Consider the following 25,062-nt stretch of genomic DNA (forward strand, 5'->3'; position numbering starts at 1 on the left):
GAGAGAGAGAGAGAGAGAGAGAGATTTAAATACTTCCCCAAACTCACACTGATGAACTGTATTTATGTCTCTTTAGGTTTTAGGGAATAATATAGTTTAATAGGAATTGGTTTTCAAAACTAAAACTTTTTAGCATGTGATAATTTAAGTTAAAGACTTTTAGGGAGACCTTTATGGCTCTTTCTCTGTCTTTTTCTTTTGAATAATTCTTTCGTTTCTATAATAATCATCCATCAGGAGTATCTCCACCACATCAAGCAGTATCATCATTGGTTCCACATAATTGAAACTTTGGCAGTCTTGTACTACAAAAGAAATTGGTGATACTGAAGATATTTTTCTGATATCAATCTCAACTCAGTTGTGTTTGGCTTATACTGTCCAGGATTGAAATGTAAAAGTAGGATAACTGCAAATAGGAGGGGAAAAATGTTTTTAATATATGTTTTGTAGTTGTGCATATGTGAGGGACTTCAGGAATGAGCAGAAACTACAAGTAGATAAACTAAGCTTGGAAAAGACAAGGGCATGTATAAGAATAAACATGGGCTTATTATATGCCTCCTGGAATGAGACCTCTAACAATAAAAAATACCATATACTCATGCCATGAAAAACAGACATTTTAGAAGTGTTCTGTTTATATCTTTAGTTTACAAAATGAATGTAAAATGTTCATACCTATAATCTGGATATGCAAGGTAGATTGATACTGTGTGCAAATAGGATTACTATTACTGGAAATTGCAACAGTGAAAGATGGTTTATATTTACTAAATCACTCTCAAATACTATTCCAGTTATCTTTAAGATATTTGCCTTTCAAGATTTGGAAGGGAAAAGTTTGAAGATAGAGACCATCATATTTTAGAGAAATTACCAATTAATGGAAACTGATATACATACATTTTCCCCAGGAGACTTCAATTGAACCAATTTGGGGAAGAACAGAGTTTCTGGATAATGTATAAATCCTGATTACATAATTGAATCACTACATTTTGGTCTTACTGATGTTTTAGTGTGGTCTTCCTTGCCTGAAATTCAAAGGTCGGAAGTAAAAGCATTAAGAAAGAGGTTACACACAGTATGAACAATCTATAAAGTCATCTAAGACCTCTCTTTCTCCATGTCCTCTGAAGGTTCCTGTTTTAGTCAGCTTTGTGTGGCTGGGATAAATGAACTTAATAAGAGAAAAAGTTTTATTGGGTTCACAGGTTCAGAGATTACAATCCATGATTGATTGGCACCATTGCTTTGGGGCCTATGATGAGGTAGAGAATCATGGTGGGAATGCATGGTGGAAGAAATCGCTCACCTTACGGAATCCAGGAAGCAAAGAGTGGGGACCAGGGTCCCCCCAACAGGAGTACAGGCTGGGGACAAAGCCTTTAAAACATGAGCCTTTGGAAACATTCCAAGTCCAAACCATAGAAGTTCCTTTGGCCCCAATTTGGTTTTCTCTTCTTCTCTGGGTACTTTCTTGGTTTCCTATAGGGACATTCTTTGGCTCACCATGTGAAAATTAGCTCAGCCACAGTTTGCAGAGAGATTATTATAAGCATACAATAAGAGTCTAAAAATATTTTATGGAAATTGCTCTATAATTAAACTATTTCCCAACCCCCTACTTATATCCATTTCCATCATTAGAAATTCACACTGACCCCAGCATTCATTGAAGTATAAAAAGTGTTTATTTGGTAATTAGACTTAGTGGAGATACAGTTTCTTTCTTTAGGTAATGAAGAGCTGTCATTTCTAATGGACTTCTTTCTTTCATCTCTGAAAGGCAAATTGAGACTCTTAAGTAGATTTGACCGTATGGCAGTTTGGCACTCACTCTCAGGAAAGCATTTCTAGTAACTAGAGCAGTGAGATGGTAGAATACCTAAAGAATGCATGAGATTTCTTTCACTCCATGGAGTTATTAGATAAACCATCTATATAAGTTTCCTGCATTTAAACATTGGAGAAAATGACTTTCCAGATTCTTTTCTTCTGTTTTAAAGAATCAAGGAACTAGAGGAGAAAAAGTGGCCCTTTATCAAAATATTGACTTGGAGATATTTAGACCTAAATACTTGACATTGGAACTTTTACTGATCCCACCCAGTTGTCTACGTACCATATCAGACTGAGTATCACAGCCGAGGGTTGTAACTGACAGGTGTACTTCTTACTGTCAGTGGGGTAGCTCTGGGTTTATGAGATCCAATTAAGATGGACTCACATCAAACCATCTCATTCATCAATTGATCATCTCTCTGATGTGGACCCCAGGCACCATTCTGAAGACATGAGACAAAACCCTCAGCATGCTCATCCACCACATGAGAGGAGTCAGCATATTGCTAACTGAAAAACCAATGTATATGATTACAAAATTCTACACGTGGTCCTGGAAAAGTTCTCTCTGGGGTCGTATTTATGTTCTGTGCTTTATTTTGCTTCATTTTCTCTCTCTAGCAAGGTCTCACAAAGAATTTTTAGGAGGATATTATTATCCTTGCTGATATTAAGTCAGCTGAAGTTATATATTATCACAGCCCTCTCTTTCCAATGACAAATGGCCTTAGAATTAGCATGCCAAACAGATCTTTTCTAGGAAAATTGAAATCCATTAAAATTTGACTTCCCATAAAATTCAATATATCTGCACTATATTTGAAATTCATGTTGCTCTAAAGTTGAATTTGTGTTTATTTCACTAAGTCAATATTAAAATAATTCCCTAGTTGTATTTATCATGCCCATGAGACTTGGTGATTTATTACTAAGCCTCTTAGAGTTAATTATGTTTATTGCACCACTCTTCTCTAAAGGAAACTTGGGAATTGTCTTTCCTATCCTTAATTAGGAAGCCATAAAATACAGTTCTGAGGACATGGGAATTGTTCTCCCTTGCTCAATAAGAATGACCCACCAAGCTTATTAAACAAAAATATCTTGATATCAGATTTTAAAAATTTAACTTTACTGTTAAAATATGAAAGGATATTTTATTAACTAGTAGATCAGCTTCTCTCCTTAACTTCTAGTCTTTTAGTTTCTTATTTTATATGTAAGGGCAGAAAGATTTCACCGCCCCCCCTCTGCTGAAAACATAACGTTTAAAAAAATAACCATAAAGTCACCTAAGACCTCTCTTTCTACATGTCCTCTGAAGGTTCTGTTTTGGTCAGCTATAATGTTGATTTATAAATGTTGGTTTTCTAGGGCTTCCATAAGAAGTACCACAGTTAGGGGACTTGAACAATGGAAATTTATTGTCTCACAGTTTCTTCCAGAGGATAAAAGGCTGACGTACAGATGTCTGCAGGTTTGGTGCCTTCTGAGGAAAGCAAGCAGAATCTGTTCCAGGCCCCTCTCCTTGGCTTGTTGATGGCCATCTCCTCTTTGTGTCTTTTCACACTATAGTTCCTCGATGCACATCTGCCTCCAAGTTGAAATTGATGCAGGGCACCAAATGTTTGTGCGTCTACTCCAAAATTCATATGTAGAAATTCTAATCCCCATATGATGATAGTTGGAGGTTGGGCCTGTGGGAGGCAATTAGGTCATGAATATGGAGTCCTTCTGATTGGGATTAGAAGCCATGGAGCTAGCTTGTTGACTGGCTTTCTGCAGTGTGCAACCTAGAAGAGGGACCTCACCATGAGCCAACTATGCTGGCATCCTGATTTTGGACTCTCAGCTTCCAGAAGCATAAGCAATAAATTTCTGTTGTTTATAAGCCACCCCAGACTATGGTGTCTTGTTCTAGGAGCCTGAACAGACCAAGACAATGCATGTGAATGGACTACCTGTTCTGTGACTGTTTTCACTCAACATTTCCTAACCCACTCCAGTTAGATACTTTCAACTCTTTTCCATTCAACTACTGTTTAGTATCCCATCATATGAATAAAATAAACTTCTTTATCTATTCTCTTACTGATGAAGAAGTAGGTTGTTTCCTAATTTTTTGCTATTATAAATCATGCTGCAATTAACATTCTTAAATATCTTTTTGTGCATATTTGAATCTCTGACAGGGAATCATCTCCTGCTTTGCTGATCATACTGTACCATTAATTTAAAAAAAACTTCCCTATCCCCAATATTTCTATAATTATTTATAATATCTGTTATAAAATTCAAATTTTTCTTAAAGGATGAAAAACACAAAGTTCTATTATTTTCTTCCCATATCCAATTTGAATTGCTAAGGTGTAAGATATGGACATTGTCATCTTTGCTTGCATTGCTATCATATTATCATCATCCTCATGCCACACTATTGTCATTGAAATATAATATTACACCCTCATTGTATTATTCTCACAGGACTATACCAATAATAATTTGCATTTCATCTTAGAAAAGCCTGAAAATTTCATTTTTCCTCACCCTCGCCAACACTTAATATAAATAATTGCATTTTACATTTTGCTCTGGGAAAAAATTCAAACCTGCTGGAAAGTTGCTGGAATGGTATAATGACCCATTATGTGTCCTCCACCTGGATTCAGTGATTTTATTGTCACTTTGCTGCATTTTCCTTCTTTCTCTTTGTCTGTCTCCCTCTCTTCTTTCCTTCCTCTCTTCCTTCTCTTAATAGAAATTCATTTTTTATTTATATCGCTCTTCCTCAAACCATTCAGGAGTAAGTTGCAGACATCATGACCTTCCAGTCCTACATATTCCCAAGTGTAACTCCCAAGAACAAAAACATTCTCTTATGTAACTGTGGAAAAATCATCAAATTCAGGAAACATTGCATTCACCTAGAACTACTGAATTAACTAATTTTCTCAATCAAGTCCCTTCAGGCATTTTTTTTTTCCTGAACCAGAGCCCACATTGTATTTAATTCCCATGTCTCTTGTATTTTCTTCCTTTCTCATGACATTGACATATTTGAAGAGTACAGAATGGTTGTTTTGATTCCCGTTCCTAAATTTGTGTTTGCCTGATGTTTTGCACATGTTTAGATTGGGTAATGCATTTGTGCAAGGGATGTTTGCCCTTCTCAGTAAATCACATCAGGCGGCTCTCAGGTTGTTAGCATGTGTGCTGATCTGGTGGATGTGAGATGGAATTGCAGTTTAGTTTGCATTTCCTTGATTCTCCCAAGGGCGAGCATCTTTGCCCTTATTTATTGGTAACTCAAACTTCTCTTTCTAGTTACTTTGTTCATGATCTTTGCCTAATTTTGTTTTGGGATAAGTTTTCCTTATCAATTGGCCTGAGTTACTTATAAATTATGGATACTACTTCCTTGGCAGTTAAATTTTGTAGATTCTCCCAGGTCCCCACTCATCTTTTGTAGTTCCTTATGCTATCTTTTGTCTTAAAGATCTTTGAAAGTTTAATGTGGTCTAGTTTCAACCTATTTTCATTCATGATTCCTTCTGGTGTCTTAAACAACAACAACAAAAATCTTCTCCCATACTGTGAAGATGTCTATGGTAATGTCTTGTAGTTTTAATATCCTGATGTTCAGAGTTGGATATTTCAGCCTCTGTGGTGTGAGCAGGGAGCCTAACTTTGCTTGTCCCTAAGTACTCCTGGTTGTCCCAGCACCACTTCTGAACAACTTTTCTTTCCCCATGATTCACCACTCCATTCTGCCGTATATCAAGAGCCTCTATGAGCTCCATCTCTTTGCAGGTTCTCCAGTCTGTTTTGTAAATCTATTCATCTATCCTTATGTCAATTCAAAACTGACCCAATTATCCCAAAATGACTTGCTACATTATGTTTTACTAACTGGTCAGGGCACTCCTCCTGGTTACTTTTTCATTTTTTTTTTTCCTCTCTCAAAATTATTTTGGCCATTCATGTGTCTTTAGCCCTTCCATATGATTTTTAAAATCAGTTTTATCAAGGTCCTTAAAAGATTCATATTAGGGATTTTATTGAAAGTGTATCAACTTTACAGATTAAGTTACAGATAATTTAATCTTTATGGTACTGTTTTTCCATCTAGGAGGAATCTAATTTATTTTGTATTTAACTAGGTTCTATTTTATGTTCTTCAATAGCCTTTTGTAATTTTCTCTGTAAGAGTCCTGCTCATCTTTTATTGGGTTTTATTCCTAGAAATCATAGATTTTACTGCTAATGTGACTATTTACCTATTTTTATTACATTCTAAAGTTGGCTATTGCTGGTATATGGAAATTTATTAATCATTATAGGTTAATCTTGTGTTTATTTCCTATGGTGTGGCTGTCAATTTTCTTAGACTTTTTTCAAAACAGATCTTCAGATATCTGTGTTGGAAAGTTATCATCTGAGAAAAAAAACAAAACAAAACAAACAAACAAATAAAAACCCCTTACATTCTGCTGTACTCTCACTCAGAGCAATCAACACAGAAGTCTTCTGTGAGCCCAGAAGGTATGGGATTCCTCTCCACCAGTAAGAGAATACAATAGGGACTTAGAGAAGCTATCTTTCTAAAAAGCACTGGCTCTTCAGAGACACCCAAGGGGTAACAAAAAGTGGGAGAAAACCTACCATCTCTGCCTTCAATTTTTATCTGTCCCCTTTATTTCCTTAAAGTCTGGGTCAGACTTCTGCTCAGCTCTGCACAGAGGCATGTTAATAATTTAAGCAGTGTTCATCCAAGTGCCAATCAGCCGTCTTCAAGGCTGCAGGCACCAAGAAAAGAGGCACTAAGGTGTTTTCAAGATTTGTAGGAACATTCAACTGCCAGCTTTAACAATGTCCTATTCCAGGCTCCCGAGGGTGTGCCTACAAGCCTTCAGTCATCGTCCTACACCTTCTGGGTACAGTGGAGCCACCCCACAGATCACCCCATGTTAAAACTCCCCCCAACCCTACCCCAAGCAGGAGCAATCATCTCATAGAGACCAAATTGCCCCTTCCCAGGATCACAGGTCTGATAGGTGTACATCCTGGGAAACAACTAGAGATTTCCTCAAGAGCTAGGGACTTCTCCAGAGACACCTGTCAGAACCAGAACTGAGGTGAGACCTCCCAGACCACAGTTGAACCAAGACTGATCATTATGCACACCTCTTGCCCCTGCCTAATTCTCCAGGTAAACCCAAAGTTCCTGTCAGTAGCCCAAAGACAAGGCTGAGATGCTTGATCTTTCTTGCCATTCCAATATGGTCATGGTAATTAAAGTGTTACCTGCTTTTCACCATTCTTTTCTTTTACTTTATTTTTTTGGTTTTTGGAACAGATTGCTCACCCTGATTTGTTGGGACCTCCAGAATTGGACCTCTGGCCTAGGACTCTGATAACAGGGGCAATTCTGTAACAGATACCAGCAGGGTGTCCTCTAACTCACCTTCAATTCAATTCTAACAACTGCCTGGGGATAATATCGAATCCCACAGGTGAGGACTCAGTCCCCAGGACTGCTCCATCTCAACTTAGATGACAGTCACAAGCACAGACTTACTTTAAATAGTTGGACCATTATTTTGTTGTGGTTCTCCATATTGATGTATCTTTCTGGGACCTCTTCCTGGGATCTGTGTTTCTTAGTCATATGTATTTTGTTTTGTTTTCTTGTTTGCTTTTTGATTTTGTGTGTGTTTCTTTTCCTCTGCTAGATTTGATTTGTTAATATTTATTTGGTAATATTTATTTTGTATTTGCATTTGTAAGTGAGAGCCAGCCAATTTTCTTTCTTTCTTCTGTCCCAATTCAGTCTTTAATATAAATGTTGCCTTCTCTCAGTTTCTTGGATGGTTTTTATTAGAAAAAGTTTATCTTTTGTTTGAAAATTTGATCATTTACTTACAAAATCACATAAAGTTTTTTCTTTAAGTTGAGATAAAGGGAATATGATTTTAAACAGATTAAAGTTTTTCATGGTTATTGATTTACTTTCATTTTCTTGAGGCTATTTTGATGATTTACATTCTTCCTGAAATTTTTCCATCTAAGTTTTTAAATTATATTGGCATTAAATGGTTCGATTTATTGAAATATTATTTGTTCTATTCTAGTTCTAAAGCTCTCTACCATAAATATAATTTTGCCTGATTTTTCTATCTAATGTTTTCTTGCCCTCTCCCTTTATCGGTCTTGCTAATGCTTTCTCTTTTTGATTAGTGTTTTTACCAACCTCTTACTGTGACCCACTCCCTCTCCATCCTTGTTTGTTTGTTTGTTAATTTGTCTTCTAGGCTACTAATTTTCTCTTCTATCGACCACCTTCTGGTCCAGAGGTTGTATCTACTTCTGCCTGCTTTTCCAGGTATTGAATAGTAAGTAATAGTCTCAGTAGAAAACCTTAGCTTACTTACCAGCCACCTCACAGATTGCAAGCCCATCCTTTTCTAACCCACCTTCATTTTTATTTCACCTACACTTTGGGAGTTATACTCTCAGCCACTTCTACCAATTCTCAGACCCAGAACACAACAAACTTACTTCTTTAGCTCCAATTTCTGCATTGTGTTTCTTTTCGGTTATACTCTATGAGGGTTTTTATCTTGGCTTTTGAGCACAGCTGTATTTTACATTTTTTCCTCCTGTTATATTTTATCTATAATTGCATTGCCACGTGTTTGGGGAGTAGTGATCAAAGTATAAACTCGCATGCAGCACCATCTTGACTGAAAATCAGGCAATTTTTGTGCTAATTCTCCTTACAATTAGAAACTAATTGCTTGGGGAAACAGAAATAATTGTGTAATTTCTGGAATAAATGTTAGCAAATTCTATGAATAAAAGTTATGTATTTTTCTCCTTTCTTTTAGAATTTTTTTTTCGGAGCTCAAATAAAGCTCTAGCAAATTGCTTAGGAAATATACAAGACCAAAGGAAGAGAACCTCACCAAAAAGACAAAATCACCCAAACCTTTTAACCCAAGGATAGACATAGAGGCAGCATGTCATGATACCCGGGACACAGAGAAGGCATCTCAGATGAATTCAGCCTGGGCTCAAAAAAGATATGTTGGAAGTCCAGCCTCCATCTGGAGGTCCATGGAGAATCACCCCCTCCAGGGCTGGCTGCCACTTAGCAGGGCTCCCAGGCAGCAAGAGCTCCCAGTGGAACTTCAATGTGAAGAAGAGGGGACATGAAACCTACTGCCACTCATAGAGTGAAGCCCCTGCAGAGCCTCTCCCTCTTTGGAACCAACCATGCCTTGCAGTGTGAAGATGAAGGCTTAGCATGGTATTCTTCTTTATTTATGTTGGGTTTTTTTTGAGAGAGAGAGAATTTTTAATATTTATTTTTCAGTTTTTCAGCGGACACAACATCTTTGTTGGTATGTGGTGTTGAGGATCAAACCCGGGCCACACGCATGCCAGGCAAGCGCGCTACTGCTTGAGCCACATCCCCAGCCCCAGCATGGTATTCTTCTGAGCACACAGAACTTCCTCTGAGAGAAGCCATGGAGGATGATGAAAATATTATCCCTATTGGCACTTTTGATAACAAAGACCTGGAGACAATCTCTGGAGAACCTTGTTATTATCCACATAAAAACCATGAGACATTTTTGTTTTCCTGGTCCTTACAGGACTCTGAAAGCATAAGCAGAAACATTGCTGCCCCCATCTGCAGCAAGAAATTGTTTGGGGTTGCCAACCTGCATCTGCACAAATTGATTCACTCTTGGTACTAGCCATGTAAGTGCCCCGATTGGGATAAAAGTTTCCTGTGCACAGATGTGTGGGGACAGTTGCTTAACATACATAAGAGACAGCACTCCAAGATGGCTCTGGGAAAGGGTAAAGTGAAGAATCCCAGGTACATCAGAACCACCAGAGTTCGGATGAAAACAACAAACCATATGTGAGTTCTGTTTATTATAAGAGGTCTCACAAACCACAAAGCAAGGTGTCCATTCTCAAGACAAGCCATGTAAAGATCAAGGATGTGGATTGGCCTTTGTCCATCTGGTCAGATTAAAAAGACACCAACAGGAGGCAGTGGGTCTGTGGGGCCTGGCTCCCAGATCCTGGGCTAGGCTACAATGGAGGTGACATGATAGAGGGTCCTGTTCAGGATGGGGTGGCCTCACCTGCCATGCCTGGGACCCTGACATCTAAGGTGAAGAGAATGCTTGACCAGACTTCCCTGAAGAGTGGAAGGGTGATAAATTAGAAAACTTTGATGTGAGGAGATAAAGGCTTATTTTTTAAAAAGACCCTTGTTCAAGACATTATGTTTCTTTTTTTGTGGCATACTGGAAATGTGAGAACAAGTTGGTGACATCTTTCAGCAGGAAACATTGCCCAAGAAAGAGCTTATGAAGTTTGCCAAGAAGCAAATGATGCTATTGCAGAAAGTGAAATTAAGGTCTGCTGATCCTGCACCATTTTCCTGGAATTGGCCTTGGTGAGGATCCTCTGAACTTCTCCACTGCTCTCTTGCATCAGGCCCCTGTTTGCTATGGTGTTCCACCTTTCACTTTCTGGGTTGTCCATCTCATTTAGGGAGAGCACATCTATCTAGGAATGAATGCATGGGAGGATTTGACAGCGAAATTTCAATAGCTGGTTCGGACTCTATGACTGACACATGAAGTGTCCAGAGGAAGTGGGGTCAATTATTGAAGCATTCCCAGAAGAGTGAGACATGTCTTTTGAGTTAGAATTCCATTTGCCTTTTCATGGCTCTTATTGTCTAAAAGAGAGTCCATGCCAGTTTCCACCCTGTCCAATGCCCAGGGGAATTGGTTAATTCTTAACCAGTCAGTCTAATTCTTGGAGCTAGGCTTGAGATAAAATTCTCTGAGGCACATGGACTCTAGAAGCAGAGATGGAGAAGAGGTGAGCACTGGAATTAAGTTCAATTAGGAAGAATGAAGAGGAAATAGATGCCGATAAGGATTCAACAAAGTCCTAGTCTTTAGAATAGAAGGAAGCCAGAGGATTTATGAAATATTGAGATAAATGGGTTGGTGATGTGTTGTGAGTAATGAGGGAAGATGTTTGGCCTTGGCAACAGCTGGTCTATTTGATAAAATAGGAAACGAGGCAAAATACATTTAATGGTTAAAGGTGATAAGTTCAGTTTTAGATAAGCTGACTTTAAGAAGCCAGTGGGAACTCCAAAGAGTAGTTTAATATGCTCATGTCCAAGAGAACCAAAGCCACTGAGTGCATAACCCACAGTGTAGAAGAGAATGAAAATGAGCACAGAGCAAAACAGGCAAACAACAATTAAAAAAAAAAAAAGAGGAGAATTTTAAAATCTTTGAGGAAGATGAGAGTAGGTGAGAAAGCCCTACTACACAGGTAGGAGAAACAACCTGGAATGTTTGTTATCAGAGAAATTGTAAGATGACACCATTTCAAGAAAGCAATGATAGTTACACTACCAAATGATGCAGAGGAACCAAAAATATATATATGCAGACTTAAAGGTATCCATGGATTGAATGGCAAGAAAGTCCTCAGTGACCTTGGCAATGACAGTTGTGATGGACTTCTGGGGACAGAAGCCTGTGTGCAGTCTCTCTTCCAAGGCTGTAATCTTTACTAATATCCTTGAAAAGATAAACTGGAGCAGAGATGTAAAAAAATGGGAGAAGACCCCTGGAGAATTGGCTCCCAGTAGGAAACTGAACACAGAGTGGCAGAATGATTTCTCCCAGGTCCGAGGACGAAGTGGTAGCAGAGCCAGGATCCTAAACAGTTGACATAGATCATACTCTAAAGCTGGGGTTGTTAAACCATAGTCTTTTGGACAAATAAAAGTCTGTTTTTGTATGACCAATGAGCCAAGAATGACATTCACATTTATAAAGTATTGTAAATAAACAAACAGTATGTGATGAATTGAATAAGTCCCATAAAGACTTAAACATTTATATAAAATATTTGCCAACTTGTGTTCTTAAAAAAAAAAAAGACACCAACAGACACACTCTGGAAAGGGATCTTTCTACTGTGATGAAGTGGTGGGACCTTACCTGAGCTGGTATCCCTATGATGTTACCATATTCGTTTGTGGCTGTTGGTTAGCAGAAAAGCTCAGTTGCTAGCCATAGAGCCCTTCTCTAAGGTTGCTCATGCCAAGGTGTGAGCTTCCCCAGAACAAATGATGGGTGGGGGTGGGGGAAGTGCAAGTGGGAAACCCTGATACCTTTTATAATCTAGCCTTCTCATCATTAGATCAGGTCACTAAGTCCAGCCCACACAAAAGGAAAAGAAACTAGACTCTGCTTCTTGAAGGTATGAGTGTCAAAATTTTTGTGCCCATATTTTTCAAACAACCACAATTGTGAGTAATAAAAATGTCAGCAATTGTGACTTATAAATCAAAAGGCAGGGGAACTTCTGTATGTTCCCCTGTTGCAGACAGGCAGCCTATCTTTTAGAAGGACATGTGGATCTTAGTGATCCTTGCTTGGTAATAACACACAATAGCCATGACCTATTAATCTTCTCTGCTTTCCTAAAAAAAGCAAAATTGATGCAGACCCCATGTGGGAATAGTTTTCAAGGGTTTCCCATACCAGATCCTTGCAAGGAATAATAGAGACAATAAATGCAGTTTTTGATCCCTAAAAGAGGATTCACTATGTCTGGGGATGTAGCTCAGAGGTAAGGCACTTGCCTAGCATGCACAAGGCTCTGAGTTCAATTCCCAGTTTCCCCCCATATTCCTCCTCAAAAGAATTCACTAAGCATAGCTATTACTATCCTTTCACCAAGCCCTGTTGACTAATGTCTGAAATCCCTGGCATCTCCACATCTCACCCCAATCTCTACTTGACTTCATCTGAATTACCACAACAGGAATTTTTTTCCCCTCATTTTCAGCCTCCTCTACAACTTTGCTTGATGTGAGAAGTCTGTTTTTCTTTAAATCTTAGTTATAACTTGTGTTTTACAGAAGCTCCATTCTGTCACGGAATCAATCTACTAAGTTCCTGACCTACTGAGTTCCACTCCTGGGTCAGTGAAACTCTGAACCAATTTGGGAGTGGGGGAGTAAGGACAAAAAACAAAAAGGAGAAAGAGATATAAAAATATTATCCAGCAGCAGTGGGGAAATTGTACTGGCATGGTTTCAGGTAGGAGGGAGGGTTAAAATGAGCTTCCCTGTCAACTGAAACAGGGACCCTCTTCTGGTTTGATGAAATGGCAAGTCCTTCCATTTGGGGCAATATTTGTAGTTCTTCATCTACTTCTGAATTGAGCAATGGCATCTACTTTAGCATTCTATCAATTAAATTGATGCTTGACAAAGATTTTCTTCTGAACAATATTTTTTTTAAGGTCTTGTTGGATTTCCTGGTAGATCTATGGTGTTCATACCAGGGTAATACAGCTTTTCTGTATACACGCATTGAGATTACAAGATGTGTGTAAATGTTGAGTGCCAAGATTCCTTGCTGATAGATTGCTTTGTGTGCAGCCCAGGGACAGTATGTTTTTAGACAGAGATGTGAAACACTGGTGGGTCTTTAAGGGACCATCCCTCCTTTGGTTCTAATCCCTTCCTTCTGACCAGCTTTTTGACAATCTTACCCAGGAATTAATGCTTAAAAGCTGCCAAACCCATGCTCTCCCAAACTCCTTCTTAAGTAATTTACAGGTCTTCTTTCTAGCACACCATGATTTCTGCTGTGCTGGGTTTCAACTTTCCTCTTTAATTAATGTTTTGTGCTTTAAAACTGCAAATCATCAACGATTACAGAATATCTTTCCATACCAAACAGGCAGCTGGCCCTGTGGTGAAGAACACAGTCTCTGGGGCAAGCATGCCTAAATGCTAAATCATTACTATGCCAGTCACTTTCTAGCTATGATATCTTGGACAGTTTAACTTCTTTGTCCCTTGATTTCCTCATCTTTAAAAAAAATGGGGATAATAATCACCATAATTTTCTTTTAAAATTAAATTCTGAATATGTGTAAAACACTTAGAATAATTCTGGCACATACTGAGCAGTCTGTAAGTATTGACTCTTCTCATTATAATCTAAAGGATGTGGGTCAGGATTATCATAAACTGGTGAATCCATCAGGTGAGTTTTTATTAAGTGGGAACCTAATAAATGAACATATATGTTCAAATCAATATTGGCAAACTAAATTGTGGAAACAGCATTAGTCCCAAGAGATGCTTTAAATACTGTCACAAAGAAGCCCCTTCTCTGATTTTTAATTATACAATAGAAAAATAAGATGGTTTATTGTAATGTAGTATGGGTTTATAGAAGGCCAAAAAAGTAGCTAAGCATAATTTAGGGCAACAATCTAGGCTAGAATATCCTCCTGTCCTCAAGTACTGGTTCTTCTCCAAAGAAATGGCTAAATTGCCCCCACTTTGGATGGTCATACTCCATTGAGCAGAATTGTGCCAGGCTACCTCGTCACTGGTTGGCTTCTCTTTTGTTCCCGTCCATACTTTGTTCTTACTTTCCATTTGTGCACCCTGTGACCTGTGACTACAGAATGAGATTGCTTTTCCCCAAAACCTACTCAGCATAATCTTGGCAGGTTATATCAGAAAAGAGTGATTGGGACAAATTTCCTTAAAATGTGACTTGCTTAAATGTGATAAGCTTGAAAAATTAATGAACTTCTCTTTGGCCTAGTCAGTACATTCTACCTGTTATATTCCAGAAACATAGTATAGAGCACCAAAGATACCTAGCACAAGCTATGCCAGTTTTTCTGCCTATTAACAAGAAGTACATTCACTCTTTTCTCAAAGGTGTGCCCATCTGGGAAGCCATACCAGATATTGCACTGCAGATCTGTGTCTGTTTTCAAGGTAAAGATTCAGCAAGCTGCATGGTTCCCATGCAGCCACTTTATGAATTAGTTTTGGGGAAAACTCCTTTAAAAAACTATAAAACCAATCTGAATTTTTAAGTTAGTGTAAATCATACTGACAATCATCCTCAAAAAAGAATGTATCAAAAAAGAATAATGTTTCAGTCTTCAAATATTTTGCTGATTGCCCAGAAATAAATATACTACTAGTCTTTGCTCTGTTCATTCACAAGTTCATTCTTGTGACTTCTCAACCAATTGTATGCTCTTGCATTCAGCCACAGTTCCTGTCATCTGTTAGGATGGCTCCAACCTTCATTGCCTATTATCATCATTCCTATTTCGACAATGCAATCCCAGAAGCAAAAGCCCAAGTTCACCAATAAATAACAAGGATAAACTAAAACTAACTCTGTCTTGTAGACATGCAGATCTATCTAAGGGAGGAACACACAAACCCTCCAGGGTTTTTGACCGAAGCTGACCGAAGCTGACTTACTAAGGTCACTTTTCTCAATCAGGCACAGCTATGTATATTACTCCCCCCACCCCACAAACACATGGCTTTCTACATATTCAGAGAATATGATTTGACAGTCACATCCTGGTCAAAATCAGGTAGAATTCAAGATAAATTCAGATTTAGTATATTTTAGTGGCAATTTTTGGAATATACTAAAGATAGTCACTAAAGGAAAGCATTACTAGACTTACTTGTGGAATATCTCACTTAACTTTGGTAAGATGAGGTGTGCCTTTTGCCTGTGTGCACCAAAGGCTCTCTGTGAAATCATAAGATTCCTCCCAGCTGACTAATAACTATTGAGTTAAGAACTATTGATTTGGGGCTGGGGTTGTGGCTCAGTGGCAGAGTGCTTGCCTAGCATGTATGAGACACTGGGTACAATGCTCAGCACCACATATCAATAAATAAAAATAAAGGTCCAATGACAACTAAACAAAAAAAAAATTTTTAAAAAAACTTCAAAATCTCTTCTTTATAGACATCAAAGAACATTTTAAAAAAAGAACTATTGACTTCACCAAAATCAGTATACATATCAATACATGGCTATCAGTAATGCAAAGTTTGAATAATCCCATTAGAAGACAAAGGTGAGTCATGAAGACTTTCATACCAGGTTTTAATGGCTTTGAAACCAAAACAGACAAGCCAACAGGCACTTGGGCAAAGGATGCTTTATTTGCTTCAAACCAGATCTAATGATCTAGGCAATTTTAAATGAACCCAAAAGTTTTCATGAGCCAGTTCAGTCTATCTGGAGGAATTTCTGTGCTTCCCTGTAAATGGGAAGAAAAAGCCAATTCCTCTGCAAATATTACATATGATTAAACTTGCAGGGTGGGAGCAGAAAAAGAGGTAGACAGAAAGGATGCACATATGAATTTTGTGGGTGGGACGCAGGCTGTTCTGAACTTCCAGGATAACTGATCCTTAAACATAGGACATATCCCACCCCCAACCCCTTTATAAGGTAAAGGCCTTTTCCACTGCAAAGTCAAAACTCATGGAGACATTTCCCAAAAGTAAAGTCATTTTATCAGTGAACTGAAAGGACGCCATGTGTCTATATGGGATTCAGTTACCCCAGTTAGGCTCTGTTCTTTAGAAGAGCCCATCACAGGGAACACTTCTGGGATTCCTTTATTTGTGTAAAAACCATACATGCCTTCTCAGTATTTGCGTGTGGCTTTGAGGGCAGGACAGGATAATCTTTTTCCTCTCTGTATTCCTGGAGTCTTCGCAGTACCCAGCAAATAATTCTATAAATAGTTTCTGATTGATTGAGGTCCCCTGACCCAAGGAACTCAGCTATTGACCATCTCCTACTCTTCTATTTCACCCTTTTCATATTGCATCTGGCTCTGAGCCACGGTAGACAGGCGTGAATTCGCACAGAACCATCCTTGTGGTTCCTTTCTATGACAACAAGTAAAATATGGAGACAGACCACCCTGGAACCAGCAATCCCTGGGAGACAGCTGACCAGTGAGGCTGGCTGGTCACGCCATGTGGGGCTCTGGGGGAGGGGGGTTCCAAGCAGTGAGGTTCCTGGTGTCTGCCTCCCCGGGGAACTAGCCCACTGAGCCCTCACTCATCAGAGGAGGAAGGGATGGGCTCCTTTTTGCAGGTGTCATGCTTGGCTCGGTGTCGCTGGAGGTGGTTGGAACGGGTGAAGGCCTGACCACAGTCCTCACACTGGTAGGGCCTCTCCCCGTTGTGCATCCGGATGTGCTGAGCCAGCTCCGACGCAATGCGGAATGCCCTGCCGCACTCGGCACACAGGAATCCCTTCTCTCCAGAGTGAATCTGTTGGTGCCTCTTCAGGGTGGAGGAGCGGGCAAAGGCCTGGCCACACTGTGTGCAAGGGAAGGGCCTCTCACCGGTGTGGATGCGCTGGTGGCGCACAAGGCGCGAGGGCTGTGCAAAGGCCACTCCACAGTCAGCGCACTTGAAGGGCCTCTGCCCTGTGTGCAGTGTCTGGTGCTCGTACAGGTTGGAGGATTTGGTGAAGCACTTGCCACAGGTGGGGCAAGGGAATGGCCGCTCGCCAGAGTGCACGCGCTGATGCTCCACCATGCGGCTGGCCACTGCGAACTCCCGGTCACAGGCGGAGCAGCGGAAAGGCTTGGCGCCCAGGTGCGTGCGCTGGTGGCGCAGCAATGACAGCGGCTTGTTGAAAGTCAGGCCGCACTCGGAGCACGGGAAGGGCTTGTTGTTGCTGTGCATGTTGCGCTGGTGCTTGCGCAGGTCCGAGGAGCGCACGAAGGCCTTCCCGCAGTCTTGGCATGGGTAGGGCTTCTCACCGGTGTGGGTGCGGATGTGCTTGCGGTGGTCCGAGGACCAGGTGTAGGCCTTGTCGCAGAAGGGGCACCGGTAAGGTCGCTCGCCCGTGTGCAGGCGCCGGTGCTGCTGGAGCGTGCCCCTGTGGGAGTAGGCCTTTCCACACAGCTCACACGCGTAGGGCTTGGCACTGCCGCGTCCTGCAGCTCCAGGCAGCTCGCGGGGCTTCTGGAAGGCCTCTCCGCCCCGCAGACATTTGTAGGGATGCTCCTCTGCCTGCCTGGGGTCTGGCTCAGGAGCTGGGTTCTGGTCTTTTCTGCTGCTCCGCGCTTTTGCCAACACTGCAGCTGCCAGACAGGCTGGATTGGCAGATCCCTGGTCCTGTGCCTTTGTCTCTTGCATAGGGAGATCCCAAATGCTATCTGTTCCAGGAAAGCACTCCGGAGAGTTGTCTGGAGATGTGTCTATATCTTTCTGTGCACAGAAATATTCTTCATTGTCCAGAAAGCTGGATGGAACATCCAAGGATGTGTCCTGGTTTGCCTTGGAGCCTCCATCATCCCCCACAGGTAGTGAGTCTCTAGGAGATTGCAAACAACTGACCAACTTGTGTGAGAGGCCCCTAGGAAGGGCACCCAAAGCTGCTCCTGCTTCGGGGGACTCCTGAGTCAGGGTGATCTTTGACTCCTTTCTTTCCCAGCGGATCTTTCCAGGCATCTCTATAGGTTTCTCCCCCATGTCTCCAGCACTAATAGGATCAGAGAAGGTGTCTTCCTCTTTGAACGAGGGACTCTGCCACTGCAAGTCAGGATAATGGTGATTTACTGGGGAGCTGCCCCTTGGAGGAGCCTGCTCACCAGGGTCCCCTGTATCTCCTGCCTCCCCACCATCCTCATCTTCACTCTTTAAGTTCATGCTCAACATCTGGTTGTCATGAGTCAGGCTGCCAAGGGACCCCTTGCCCCACCTGTCCTGGGAGTCCCCTTCTGCCATGTTGTGCAGCAGGAGCTTCTGTTGTCTGCTCTTCCAGGGAAGAACCTTTGCTTGGCTCAGGATACCTGCAAAAAGGGAGGTGTGAAGAGGAAATCACAAAGAGTGTACTTAGACTTTCATAACCAGAGGGACTGAGGTTCTCACTATAGCTCTGTTTCCAACTGGTAACCTGCCAGGCGTGTTGCTGAGCCTCCCCAAGGGCAGGAGGAGCTGGGCCCTGCTGAAAATGCCTCAGTCATCCTTGTTCCCTTTGGAAATCCCACTTTCTAGAAGCCCCAGACAGCCATGCTGTCAAGAATGGCCAGGGGCAGGGGGACTTTTGCTGGGTGCCAGCTGTGTCCTGCTCTGTCCAGGGTGCTCACACCTCACAGGTCACACAGGTCCTCTGCGGGCATGACGAAGGCTAGATGAGAAGGCAAGACTCGAGCTCTGGGCATCCTCAGACACTCTGACATTGTTCCCCTATCTGGAACCTGAACACCAAGCTATCCCTGATAGGAGTGCAAAGGTGCTGTCTGGTGAAGGTGCCAGCTAGGGCCACCTCCCAGGCACTGAGCCGTGTAGGTCATCTCCTCTGAAGTCAAGGAATAGCCCCTAGGAGAATGGGGTCAAGTCAAGAGGAAACCAGGTGGGTTCCCCAAAAGATACCAGCTGCCCCTCACTGCTTGAGCAAGGCTTCTCAGGTCTGCAATGAAGAGCCCCTGACAGCCAGGGAGTGTGAACGTAAACACCCACAGAGAGCGAGAACTATCAGAAATAATGCTTTGTCTTAATCATCCATGAGAATTTATGCTCAGTGCCATGTAATAAACATCAATAGAAAAACAATATCTAAGTTCAGTTGAAATGCTTAACCTTCCCTCCAAGTGTGCCCCATGTACCCCACACATCATGGACTCCTGGCATACCCCCACATAGCACAGGAGTGCACGTTCCCCAACTTGAGCAGCCCAGCGTAAAGGTTTTGACAGCGAGGTACGAGACACAGGAGCCATCTGGGTTCTATTTTCAAATTGATTTTATTTTAGCTTGAAGACACAGGGAAAGCCTGCCAAGGGTTGGTTAATAAGCATTGCTTTTGTGAGTGACACATTTAACAGGAATTGCTGGCCTGAGAGGCCAGCTTCTGAGGGCCTCCCAGAGAGGTCAGTTGCTGACAGAGGGCTGAGTTTGCACTGGTCTGGAGGGAACCTTCTGAGAATCCCAGAAGTGTTAATATTAACAGTTCCCATTTTTCTGGGAACCCATTAGGAGCCAGGAACTATGTTGAGCACTTTGCAAACATGCCTTCATTTAGGACTTCCAGAAACCTTTAAGATGGAGGCTATCATTATTATATTATTCTTTCCATTTTATAGGAAAGGACACTGAGGCTTGCCTGCTCAAGGCCACACAGCTCACAGACAGCAGCCCTCTAATTGCTTTCTAATTCCAAGACCGTTATGTTAAGACCTATGGAGCCATACCCCCTCCCAGCTGTGGCCTCCAGACTGAGCCTGCCCTGGGGTTGGGCCCTGCCAAGAGTGGCCACAGCATCCTGGGGGGAAGAGCACTGCACTCTGCAGGCATCAAAGCCCCTTGTGTTTCTGGGCCAAGGGATGCTGGCTGCAAGGCCTCACTGCTGGGTTCCTCCCTGCTCTCATTGACCCAGATTGCCCTTCGCGGGAGAGAGGGCCCAGGGCCGACTGTCAGAGCCAGGACACATGCTGCAGAGACTGCTGCCTGGGGTGGTCAGGAGTGTTAGTCACCGAGTATTTACCTTCTGCAAGCTCTTTCTCTACCTCCACCACCTTCTCCTGCTCTCTCATTGGCACGTCCTATTAGGTGTCCCCGTCTCATCAAAGTGTCTTCCCCCCTTCCTGTTGGCTCTCCACACAGTTGCTGCTTGTGGAGTGGGGAGCAGACAGGGGGAATCCTCACTTTCTACTCTGGGTACAGAAGCCAGAGTAGAAAAAAGGAGGACACACTGCAGTCATGACTGGATTCAGGGTCTCACGTCCTTTTGTCCCCTGTGCCCTAGGTCACTCCTCTTACCTTGAGGCTCTATCCCCATAACCTGTCAGGGTGTAACTGGCACCCTTTTGACAGGAAACCAAGTTTGACCTATTTGTATCATAGCAAATCTTAGAGAGGAGAGGTACGTACGTGCATGTGTGTCATTCACAGAGGGGACACAAGACCAGCCAACTTTATAGGACTTACAGACCAGCATGCTTGATCAGGAGCTATGGTCCCCAGCAGGGACAGCAAAGGGACTTGTATGCAAATAGATTTCTGGAGTCTCTTCCTCTCTCTGCAACACACCGTGCACGTTCCCGTGACACTGTTCCACAGACTCTTGCGTCACCCCTTCCCCACCCGATACCCAGCACACACATACCCTGTTCTCCACAGCCTGTGACTGACTCCCTGCCTCTGCTCCACCGAGGAGCCTCCTCAGGACAGCACACAGCCTTCAGCCAACTAAGCCCTTCTCAGGAGGCTGAGAGGAGATGGCCTTTTTCCGATCCGGGATCTCTCCTCTGACTGAAGCCGTGGCCCCAGCAAAGACATACATCCGGCTTTCTCCCTTCTGTAGTTGTCCAAGGCTCTCTCTCTCCACCATCCAGAAAACTAGGAGGAGGGCAGGGGCCCAGAGTGGGATTTTTCTGGCAAAGTCTGCATAAATATACCTGGGCAGGAAGAGGAACAGTGATGCTATGGTGTGGCTGGCCCCTCTGCTCTCCAGATGTGCTGGCCCTCTGAGGCTGTCAGAACACAGCCCTTTCCTGGAATGTCGCCCACACCCTCCAGCCAGCAGTGACTCTGGTACAGCCTCCAGCTCCCCGACCTCATACGTGGACACTGTGCAGAAGCCTGCCCCAGGCTTGTTCTAGCTCCTGGCCCCGGCCCCTCTCCCTTCGCCTCTTCCGACTGCGCTAAGTCTATCCCAGGCAGCCACCTCCCACATTCTCCTCTGCCCACTGCCTTTAAGCCTTGCTCTTCACTTCTGGCTGGGACACAAACAGTTGCTTACCTGGAAAATGCGGACAGCGACGTGGGGGCCCCCTGCCCTGGCTTTTGTCACATGTGGTCTCTCAGCAACAGGAGCCAGAGTTTGGTACAAATTAGCAGAGATGGTGTCTCTGTCTCTCACGCTTTTGTGTCCAGTCCAGCAGCTGCAGAGAGAGCTTCGGGAGGTGGGGCCAGTGTAATACACTCAACCTTCCTGCCCGCATCCCAGAGAGCAGCCTGGGAAATACAGTGGGGCTGCCCTCTCACTGCCTGAACCGATCCTCAGGCTCCCTCTGCTCCCGCCTTTCCTCCCTGCCTGAGCCAGCATTCCTCCCTCCTCCTCCCTCCCTGGAAGGTTGCTCAGTCCTCCTGCAGGTGGCCCTGCGCCTCCAGTTCTCTCTCACACCTTCTTCCCACAGGGCAAGCTGTCCATCCTTCGGTCCTCTCCTGGTGTGTCTATGGGCCACTTGTCACAGGTCAGCCTCTGGGGTGCATGTCGTCCCCCACCCCAGCCCCGGGAGCCAGAACACACTGGGAGATTATAATATCACTTCCCAGGTTCCGCTACCCACCTTCTGCAGAGCTGTGGGTTGAGCAGGGAGTAGGGTCCCACAATTCTTTACAGTGGTCCAATCATTGTCTCAAAGATGCCCATGACCGCTTAGCTGGGGTTCAAGGAAATAGTTTCTGTTCTAATTCATACAGGTCCAGGCCTGCCTGGGACCTCTCTCCATCTTTTAAGCACTGATTTTACATAGGTTCAGTTTGAAGAGTGTTCATTCTGAATGCTCACCCTAATAGGAGATAGGAGTATTGTAACCGAGATGTCACTAGGTGGCCAAAAATTTATTGGTTGATAGTGAGGTTCTGGGGCTGTCTGACCTTGGGCAAGTTACTTAATCTCTGCGTGCCTCAATTCCTCATCTGCAAGATGTATAGTATCACCATCCTGAAGGTCTTTGAAGAATTAAATAAGATAATGCATGTGAAGAATTATTGATGTTATTCCTAGGGCTCCTGTTCCATCCCATGGCCCTGTTAGGGCCGTGACTCTCATAGGAATACTGACACCCAGGATGTTGTTCTGAAAAGCAATTGTCTTAGTGTGATTAGAAAAGCAGGTTCCTCTGCCCCTTGGTGATTTACAGGAGTGACTTCCAAGGGAGGAGGCAGTTAGCTGAGACATGTCTCATAGTCTCTGAACAGCTGGAACAGGGTTCAAATTCTGCTGTTCATGGAGCCCCTGAAGTAAAGTGCAGAATGCAGCAGGTGTGGATACACACCATTTGGGCAAAAAGATCCTAGCCGTCATCCATCTCTCAAAGGGTCAGCACTCAAAAAAAGTTGGCATCAGGGGAAGATGTGAGCTGAGGAGAGTAGGGAATATTTAAAACATCTCCCAAAGTAACATAACGGGGGGGGGGGACACAAACCCACCCCAGTGCTGTTGTTCAAAGTGGTCCATGTGACCAGCTCGTAAGAGTTGGGTTTTAGATATCTTTAGCATGAAAGCACCTGTTTCCCCACAAATGGGTAGAGGAGCCTGTGGATGGGAACATAAGAGCTGGGATGAGTGTGCATGCCCCCCCCACTCCAGCCTCAGCAGGGCATCCATCGAGCAACAATCACCAGTGCCAACACTGTGCCCATACACTGTGGCACTCTCCACGAATCCTCACCACATCCCAGTGGAACAGCCATCATGAGTGTTAGCCTCATTTGTAAGTTGAGAATAGTAGGCCAGGCGTCTCAAGTACCTTAACCAAGGTCACAGACACATTGTTACTATGTAGTGAAGCCACAATTTGAATCCGAGATATCAGAGTCCTCACCCTTAGCCATGACTGCACAGGATCCCCACACATGGTCCCTGCAGAGCCTTCATGCTTGGCCTGCGCCTCACTCCACCTTCATTCTCTCCTGGAAACCCTTGGTCTCTCCACCCAAGGCTGTGTGACCATGCGTGTATGGTCTATGCTGTCATTATCCTGAAGGATATTCTTGTCCCTAAGCTGCCCAAGAGATGGTTCCCACAAATCCTGTCCATTCTCATCAGCCTTGACAACCTAATTGGCATCACACTTTCTTTCTGGAAACTGTAACAACTGACTAATTACCATATGCTGTGGGACCTCCATGTTAAATTGCCCAGATGGCATCTGCTTGGTGTTCAAAGTATGCTAGAGTCGCTGTCTCACTGGGATGGCGTAGGTCACCTTGGGGTATAAGGGAAAAGGAGTGGCCTGGAATCTACTTATGTGGAGAGATACTGGGAACTCCTTGGGTCACCTTCCTGAGATGCTCCCCAGCCATCTTTCTAATCCTGTTTGGAAGTGTCATGCACCTTTCCCGCATATGATTCTTCATTATGCTAATGAGTTGCACATTGCCGGCTGATCAGGCCTTAGGCCAGAATTCTGGAATCACTTTCTTGTCCTGAGTCCCGTTCCCTTTTGACAGCATAAGAACATTCACAGTCTTGTATAATCATTGTAACAGTCATTGTAAAGACCACAGGCATCGAGAGTTAAAGGGCCTTTCCCCAAGCCATATTTTTTAAGGAAAACTTCTAGAATCTATATAATTCTGTCTAGTCCCTAAGTATGGGAACAAGGAAGGTGTTATTTTAATTTGTTTATTATTTGCAAGGTTTTTTTTTTTTTTTGTAGTGCTGGAGATTGAACCCAGGGTCTTGTGCATGCAAGGCAAACAGTCTGCCAACTGAGCTATATCCCAGCCTGTAAGTCTGATTTTTAAAATCTAGCATTTCCCTTGAGCTGTCTTAGTTGGCAGTGGTGAAAAGAAGGTTCTGATTACCTGTCTGTCTGGGAAGTGGGGAGAAGGGAGAGACTGTGTGGGGAGCGCAAGGTGCTAGAGAAGACTAGGAATGTCAGCCTCTTGCTAGGCACAGTGCATGCTGTCAACCACACAGGTGGAATGCTGGAGCTGTGTGGCATGGTGGAGAATGGGGCACACTGGCCTTGGATCCTGAAGGATGCCTTCCGCTCCCTGCTGAGTTTGTGAACATGGTACATCTGGACGTTGGGTTGTGCTGGGATTCCAAGGGAACTTGTGAAGTTTCCCCAGTTCAGCGGCTAAGGCTCTGAACCCAGGCCCCATTCCCTGCAGTTCTCCCTCAGATTCTGTGGTCAAGTGTCAGCACAGGGCCATGGTTAAGTGCTTACAAATACTGGGGACAGCTGGTGAGGAACCATACCATCTAGTTCTGCCTTGGCCCTTCATCCTCCTTAAAGAAGATTCCTAGAGCCACTTAAATGGCTCATGCATGGTAGAGACTCTAATATTGTTCTTCTCTCAGGCATTAAACATTGTTGAGTAAAAATATACATGCAGAAAACCAAATTGTAGGTGAAACAGGACTCACAATTTTTAGTAAGGCACACTCAACTTTAAATCCCAGTTCTGCTTGATCTTGGCCTTGGTCAATTAACTTCTCTGAGACTAGGACCACCCCCCCCATCCCCCACCACCACACAACTGTAAAATGGGTATAATGGCAGGGTTGTTGTGAAAATAACCTGAAACCA

At 43.1% G+C, this 25,062-nt stretch overlaps 1 protein-coding gene across 3 annotated transcripts; it reads right to left on the reverse strand.

Annotated features, from left to right (window-relative positions):
* Nucleotides 1-15,903: 15,903 nt before the first annotated feature.
* Znf648 (zinc finger protein 648) lies at nucleotides 15,904-21,812 on the reverse strand. Of its 3 annotated transcripts, XM_040277982.2 has the most exons (4): nucleotides 21,537-21,811; nucleotides 20,901-21,192; nucleotides 18,495-18,585; nucleotides 15,904-18,325 (listed from the first exon to the last, which is right to left on the reverse strand). In XM_040277982.2, exon 4 carries the CDS (start codon nucleotides 18,263-18,265, stop codon nucleotides 16,835-16,837), a length of 1,431 nt encoding a protein of 476 aa, XP_040133916.2. In that variant the 5' UTR covers nucleotides 18,266-18,325; nucleotides 18,495-18,585; nucleotides 20,901-21,192; nucleotides 21,537-21,811; the 3' UTR covers nucleotides 15,904-16,834. The 3 variants fall into 3 exon arrangements, with proteins under 3 accessions (XP_040133916.2, XP_021578265.2, XP_005319784.2); XM_021722590.3 differs by having other exon boundaries at nucleotides 15,904-18,585; nucleotides 21,537-21,812; XM_005319727.4 differs by lacking the exon at nucleotides 20,901-21,192 and having other exon boundaries at nucleotides 15,904-18,585; nucleotides 21,537-21,812.
* Between the last annotated feature and the right edge of the window lie 3,250 nt (nucleotides 21,813-25,062).

Source organism: Ictidomys tridecemlineatus, chromosome 10 (assembly GCF_052094955.1).
Source record: "Ictidomys tridecemlineatus isolate mIctTri1 chromosome 10, mIctTri1.hap1, whole genome shotgun sequence".
NCBI lineage: Eukaryota > Metazoa > Chordata > Mammalia > Rodentia > Sciuridae > Ictidomys > Ictidomys tridecemlineatus.

Excerpts from the sequence above, each read along its gene's own strand:
- Znf648 (XM_005319727.4), bottom strand. The coding sequence starts at position 18,520 with ATGGCAGAAGGGGACTCCCAGGACAGGTGGGGCAAGGGGTCCCTTGGC.